Here is a 7,340-nt window from a genome sequence, read left to right on the forward strand (position 1 = left end):
TAACAAAATTGTTAGGTTAAAAAGTGATAAAGGTAAAATTTATCACTCTATTTGATTGGGACTTCATATTTATTATTTTGCTTTTTTTATTTAATATATAGTTTTATCATTTTACAAAATTTTTTCACGCAATTCTCGTCATTTATGGATATAAATAAAATATTTTATCTAAATTAAAAAATATTTTATTAAGAATTAAGAATCTTAATTATTTTTTATTTTTATTATAAAAAATAAAAATGTTTTATTTTATATTCTAAATAAGAAACAAAAAATAAAAAAATATTTTTTTCTAAAAATGTTATTTTTTTAATTTTAAAAAGAGTTAAATGCAAAAATAATTAGTGATACACTTTCTGTCAATTTGATACTTTAAAAATAAAATTTACAACAAATACTTCAACTTTCATTTTATCATCTATTTTAATATTTCAAACTAATGTTATCATTAACTTGTTGATATGACATGAATATTTAATAATATATTGATACGTATAAAAAAAATTGGTTAACACCATATTATTAATTGCCATACAAACATTAAAAGAAAATTTAGAAAAAATAAAAAATCCTAAAAATTCAAAAAAGATTGAAACATTTTTAAAAAATTATAAAAATTCAAAAATGAAGAATTCAAACATCTAAAAAATTAATTAAAAAATTAAAATTAAAAAAATGAAAATTCAACAAAAATAAAAAGACTAAAAATTTTAATAAAAAATAAAAGATTTCATAGAAGTAAAAAAAATCTCTGAACCTAAAATATCTAAAAATTTTAAAAATTATAAAATTTTCTTTAAAAAAATGAAAATTTAAAATATCCAAAAAAATATGAAAAATTATAAAATCTAAAAATTTTCAAAAAATTCAAAAAAAGTTTGAAAATTTACCCTAATACCAAAGTTTAAACAAAAAAGAAAAATTTTAAACCATAAAAAATAAAAAAAATTCAAAAAAAAAAAAAAAACAAAAACAAAAAGATCACAAAAATACAAAAAAAATTCTAAAATTCTAAAATATAAAAAACTGAAAATTAAATCTTCCCAAAAATTAAAAACTTAATATTTGGAATTTTCAAAAATTTTAAATTCTAAGATTTTTTTCGATTTTTTATTTTTTTATATTTTAAATATTTTAGGATTTTTTTTCATTTTCATGATTTTTTGGAATTTTTAAAATTTTCAAATGTTTATTAGAATTTTTAATTTTCTAGATTTTTAAAGTTTTTTTTGTTAAATTCTTATTTTTTAGAATTTTTTGGGATTTTAATTTTTGTATTTTTTTATATTTGACCATATTAGAATTATATTTTTTGATTTTTTAAATTTTTATAATTTTTTGAATTTGTTGGATTTTTAGGTAATTTTTAATTTTTTTTAATTTTTATGATTTTTAAAAATTCTTTTTTCAACATTTTTAAAATTTTCAGAAAAATTTTAGATTTTTTTTATTTATTTTTTTTTTCGATTTTTAGGTAATTTTTAATTTTTGTAATTTTAAAGATTTTTTAAAATTCTTTTTTCAAAATTTTTTAAATTTTTAGGAATTTTAAACTTTAGATTTTTTATTTAAATTTTTTTATTTTTATTTATTTGAATTTTTTTTGTAATGTTGTCATGATAATTGGTGATATAATTTTTGACATTTGTTAACATCTTATTAGATATTAGTTAAAAGTATTAAATTAGGTTTCGAAATAAAAATTAAATATTTAATTATAAATTTTATTTTTTTAAGTATTAAACATACAAAAAATATATATAGTATATAGAGCAAATAAATATTTGACCCTTAAAAAATAATCCTATTCCCTCAAATTTTTAATAAAGAATTTATTTAAATCATTTAGCTCAATCTCATAACATGGCAACGTACGATTATTGATGTGCACTGAGCCATTTGTACACTGCAGATGTGCCCTATAAAATCCTAGTATATGAAGCAAGGAACGATAATAATCTCCGAACTTTAAGAGGGTAAAAAAAAAAAACCCCAGAGGAATAGAGAACAATCCCAAGATTATTTTTTTCCATTCAAACACGCCTTTCTCTGTCTCTAGGGTTTATTATTCCTTTACTATTTTATTTGTATCTACTATAATTATCCTAAAAAAATCCCCCCCTAGTTTCTCTCACTTTCCAGGGTAACAAACAGACCTTTTGTAATCCTTCTAACAAAGGTATGTTTTTTCAGTTACATATATCTCATTTAAGCTCTCCAGAGCTTTGACTTTGTTTATTTATTTTTCTCTAGCTATTAACAAAATGATATCTGTTATGAAAACCGATGCTGAATTCGATAAGAGATCGGATAAAATCGAAGACAAAGCTAGGGTTTCTATCAATGAAGCTATTGATAGGTCAAGTGAAGAGAATAGATTGAGCTTAGGAGTCTCTAATGAAGATGCTAGGGTTCCTTCAATGGAACTCGATTCGAAAGATGTTAGAGTTTCATTGAATGAGAGATCTGAGGAGGTTAGGGAGAGTGATGCTGATAGTGTAGATAAAGGAATAGGCGGCAAATCTAGGGTTTTTGATATAAATGATCGAGTTGATGAACAAAATGATATGGTAAATGCTGATGAGAATGATAGAATAGAGAATGCGGAGGATTTGGAGAAGGATACTGGTTCTGACTATAAGTCGTTGTTATCTGAGTTTGATGATTATGTAGCCAATGATAGAATTGGTGGAGGGACGTCAAGGGCATTGAGTTATGGGTTTGAAGTGGGTGATATGGTTTGGGGAAAGGTGAAATCTCATCCTTGGTGGCCTGGCCATATATTTAATGAAGCATTAGCATCTCCTTCTGTACGTCGCACAAGGAGGGAGGGTCATGTGTTGGTTGCTTTCTTTGGGGACAGCAGTTATGGATGGTTTGACCCGGCTGAGCTTGTCCCTTTTGATCTTTATTTTATGGAGAAATCGCAGCAGACAAATTCAAGGACTTTTGTCAAGGCTGTCGAAGAGGCAATGGATGAGGCTAGTCGGAGGTGTGGTCTGGGTTTGGCTTGTAAATGTCGGAACCCATATAATTTTCGGCCCACAAATGTCCAAGGGTATTTTGCAGTTGATGTGCCTGATTATGAACCAAATGGGGTTTATTCAGTTAATCAGATTAGGAATGCTAGAAATAGTTTTAAGCCTAGTGAGACCCTTTCATTTGTGAAGCAATTGGCATCAGCCCCTGGAGCTTGTGATCTGCAAGGCATTGAGTTTTTTAAGAATAAGGCTACTGTTTTTTCTTTTCGGAAGGCTGCATTTGAGGAGTTTGATGAGACATATGCACAGGCATTTGGGGTGCAGCCTGCACGACCTTCTAATGCTCCAGGTGACATATCCAATCAGCCTGTTAAGCAGGCACCTCGAGGTACTTGTCTACTCTTTATTGCTGATTCATGGAAAATGTTTCAGGTTTTGATTTCATGAAATTCTCTTCTATCTTTTCTGTCTTCTTTCGTGTTACATTAAATTTCAAATGTTGTGTGGTTTTTTGAACGTAGTACTGCTGCACTCATGAAAATTTAGGCCAAAACAGTTACAATTTAGGCCAAACTATGGTTACAGCTGGTAACCTATTGCATTCAATTTCTTGGCGTTTAATTCATACTTTTGAATTTCTATAGTATGTCTTTTGATGCCACATTTTTGTTTGATGAATGATCTATGGTTAGTGGCCCCAAAAAATGATGCATGGTTAGTGTAGGATGTAAGTTTCTAACAAGTGTATTGCATTAGGAGAGAGATTCAATAAATGCAGATTTTGGGTCAGTATGATATCTTTAAATGTTTCTTAATACAATCATGAAATGAGTTTCTTTAATAATTTTTCTCTCTCAGACACTGTCTTTTAACTGTAAGAAAGATTATTTTTATCAAAATATTTCTTCTTTTACATCGACTTCTCTGGAAATGTTCTCTACTGCTCTTCATTGGAAGGGTCATGTTAGGACACAATAATGACACTGGCTTCCTTGTGAATGGTAAAATGTTGCTCAACTTTATGATCTTTTCACTGTAACAACTTGTATTTGGATTTTTAGCCTTGTGATTGATGTTTAAGTCTGTTTTTTACACTCTACCTATGAAGGTCTTTTGTCAGTTTTTATCTTGTTAATGAACAACTGCCGAAGAACCAAAAAGCTATGTATAAGGTTTGCAATACTTTATGGTTTATTCATCTGTTGACCGTGTTTTTCGAGTATTACACAACAATGAAAGGATAGATGATGTCTTAATGTCCCTCTATATAAGATTTGCATGCATTCCTTTTGGTTACCTTTTGGCTATTTTGGTTTAGTTGTGAACACTGTCATGTCTCTGTTCTTATGAGATTGTTGCCTTCTTTGTTGCCATTTCCAGCTCCTTTGAGTGGACCACTCGTGATTGCAGAAGCCTTGGGAGGTGGAAAGGGTTCTAAGAAGCCCGTGAAAGTAAAGGACCCTTCAAAGAAAGACAGATACCTATTCAAGCGAAGAGATGAAGCAAGTGACTTGCAAGCCCCCCTTCAAATTAACCAAGCGCAAGCTAGTTCATCAATGGAATCGACTTACAGAGAGGGATCACCAACATTTGTAGCTGGAGATTATGTGTTGCAGAAGAGGGATCCTGTGTCCCAGATTCCAGTAAATGAAGAACAGACTGTCATTATGAGCAGGGATAGTGCAAGTTCAAGGGGAGATTTATCTGGCAATGAAGTTGTATCTGTAAACCAGACTCCATCCCACAATGGAAAGCCGTCTTTGAATAAAATTGGCGGTGCATCAGCATCTTTTCAGTGGAAAGATGGTGCTTTATTTGACCTTAAACCTGAGGAGGGCGGAAAATTGTCCAGATATGAAGGAGTTCAGAAACCTGATCTGGGTTCCATTGCAAAACTTGAAGGAGGCCAGGGATTAGATCAAGTTCGAGATGGTCGCACTGGTGGTCATCCTTTGCCAGTTGATGTAAAGCACTCTGGTGGTATGAGTGCTGAGGGTGGAGTGAAGAAAGTGAAAAAACGCCCCTCAGCAGATGTAGGTGTGGAGAACTCTGCTTTGGGGGAGAGAAAGAAGAAAAAGAAGAAACAGGTTGGCGCAGAAACAAACTCTGATAAACCAAAGAAGCACTTTCTCCTTGGAAAAGGTGGGGCCAAATCTGGCCAGATTGGTTTGGGTCCTAGAGGAGAGTCTGAGGTGAACCATCAGAAGAAAGATGTTGCTCCTACACATTCCTCATTCAATTCTGTTGGGGCTTCCACAACAATTGGTTTGGGAAATTCTGGGCTTGAACTTGCACAATTACTGAGTGATTTGCATGCCCTGGCTCTTGATCCCTTTCATGGTCTGGAACGGAATAGCCCAACAATTATTCGGCAAATTTTTTTGCGATATCGATCACTTGTTTATCAGAAAAGCTTGGTTCTGCCACCACCATCTGAGATGGAGCCTATTGAAGTTCGTGCCACTAAACCTCCTTTGGTTGGAGCCTCTGGCAACTATCCTAACGAGAATGTTAGAGACTCGGCTCCTTCAAAACTAATTAGACCCCTTGCGAGACCTGATGATCTGACAAAAGCTGGACGGAAACGTCTCCCATCTGATCGTCAAGAAGAAATTGCTGCTAAGAGGTTGAAAAAAATTAGTCAGTTGAAATCATTAGCTGCAGAGAAGAAGGGCAATCTAAGGACTGTGGAAGCTCCGAAAGTTGAGGGAAAAGAACAGCCAACTGCAGGGCCCCCAGCAAGACCACTCAAAAAACCAGATTCTGCGAGGAAATTGGAGCCTCCACCTAGGGCTGTTGAGCCTACAATACTGGTTATGAAGTTCCCTCCTCAGGTGTCACTTCCGTCAGTTGCAGAACTGAAGGCAAGATTTGGTCGTTTTGGCTCACTAGATCAGTCAGCTATCCGTGTGTTTTGGAAGTCTTCAACATGTCGAGTTGTGTTCAGACACAAGATTGATGCACAGGCAGCTTACAGATATGCTAATGCAACTAATTCCCTATTTGGCAATGTGAATGTGAGATACCATCTCCGAAGTGTGGAAGCTCCTACTGCTGAAGCACTAGATTCTGATAAGGCACAAGGAGATGATACTGCTAGTGAAAGCGGACGAGTTAAGGATCTTGTAGTTGAAAGATCAGCATCGGTGCTTGCTCACCAGCTCCTTCCACAACCAACTATCCAACTGAAGTCCTGTTTGAAGAAGCCAATGACTGACGAGGCAGTGCAGGCAACGGGTAGTAATGGAGGTAGAGGAACAGCGCGTGTAAAATTCATGTTGGGTGGGGAGGAAACTAGTAGGGAAGAGCAATTGATGGTTGGTAATAGAAACAACTTCAACAACAATGCTAGTTTTGCCGATGGTGGTGCACCTTCTTCTGTTGCAATGGAATTTAATAGTAAGAACTTTCAAAAGGTCATTCCTCAATCTTCGTCTCCATTTCCTATTTACCCCATTCCCCAATTTGGGAAAGACCCAGCTAATAATTTGCATCCTACCGAAGTAGCTCCTAGAAATTCTCACAATCTTAGTACTCAAACCATCCCACCACCAAGCATAGATATTTCACAGCAGATGCTAAGCCTTCTAACAAGGTGCAACGATGTTGTAACCAATGTAACGGGCTTGTTGGGCTACGTGCCTTACCATCCTCTTTGATTGAAAAAAAAAGGCCAGCAAAATTAATGTTGATTAAGTCAAAGATAGAGTTACATCGAAGAGGAGATGATATCATTTACCCAAAGCTGCTGCGATGAAAGCATGATTGCTCGTGGGATTCTGCAGCAAATAGAGCAGAAAAGCTATTGGGTCTCGTATTACTTTTTTATTTTTTGTGGGCGGGGGGGTTGGTTCGAGGAAGAGCTGTTAAAGAGAGTGCAATCGACGAAACCCATGTAGGGGCGAGTTGGATTCAAAATTATGTACTCGGTTAAAAGTGCTGCAAACTTCCGGTTGTGTACTGGTTTCGATAGTGCAAGGCAGTGTCCTGTCTTCTTTTTATTGCTTTGTTTTAATTTCTCGTCCATTGATCTGCGCGTGCGTTGTTTTTATATGATGAGTAATGAATTAGTAAATACGTCTTTCATGGTTTTTAATTTTGTAGGTGATTTGATTCAAACTAGTGGAACAGAGAAAAAGACTAAAGAAACACACGCACAAAAAGCAGCATGTTGATGTTGCTTTGTTCTAATATCTACACTTACGATACACATTCTTTTTCGGTATGTATATTGGTTAAACAGATTCGTTTTGTGGAAGGAAATAATCCTTCCAATTGGCAATATCACAGGGAGAGAAAGGGGAGATATAGTATTTCATTTTTCTTTTTTACCAAGCAAACATTAGAATTAGAAATGAT

General features: G+C 33.7%; 1 protein-coding gene across 2 annotated transcripts; it reads left to right on the top strand.

The window, feature by feature from the left end:
* Positions 1-2,000: 2,000 nt before the first annotated feature.
* Positions 2,001-7,077, top strand: LOC111283359 (PWWP domain-containing protein 1-like). Of its 2 annotated transcripts, XM_022871840.2 has the most exons (3): positions 2,001-2,179; positions 2,254-3,369; positions 4,362-6,982. In XM_022871840.2, the coding sequence occupies exons 2-3, from the start codon at positions 2,265-2,267 to the stop codon at positions 6,638-6,640; spliced, it is 3,384 nt and encodes a 1,127-aa protein (XP_022727575.1). In that variant the 5' UTR covers positions 2,001-2,179; positions 2,254-2,264; the 3' UTR covers positions 6,641-6,982. The 2 variants fall into 2 exon arrangements, with proteins under 2 accessions (XP_022727575.1, XP_089614598.1); XM_089758472.1 differs by having other exon boundaries at positions 2,001-3,369; positions 4,362-7,077.
* The last annotated feature ends 263 nt before the right edge of the window (positions 7,078-7,340 follow it).

The sequence above is a fragment of the Durio zibethinus genome, chromosome 3 (assembly GCF_047325235.1).
Source record: "Durio zibethinus cultivar Kanyao isolate XHJ-2024 chromosome 3, ASM4732523v1, whole genome shotgun sequence".
NCBI classification, from domain to species: Eukaryota; Viridiplantae; Streptophyta; class Magnoliopsida; order Malvales; family Malvaceae; genus Durio; species Durio zibethinus.

Coding starts and splice junctions, on each gene's coding strand:
- LOC111283359 (XM_089758472.1), top strand. CDS start 2,265: ATGATATCTGTTATGAAAACCGATGCTGAATTCGATAAGAGATCGGAT. Junction 3,370..4,361: donor TGTTAAGCAGGCACCTCGAG/GTACTTGTCTAC, acceptor TGCCATTTCCAG/CTCCTTTGAGTGGACCACTC.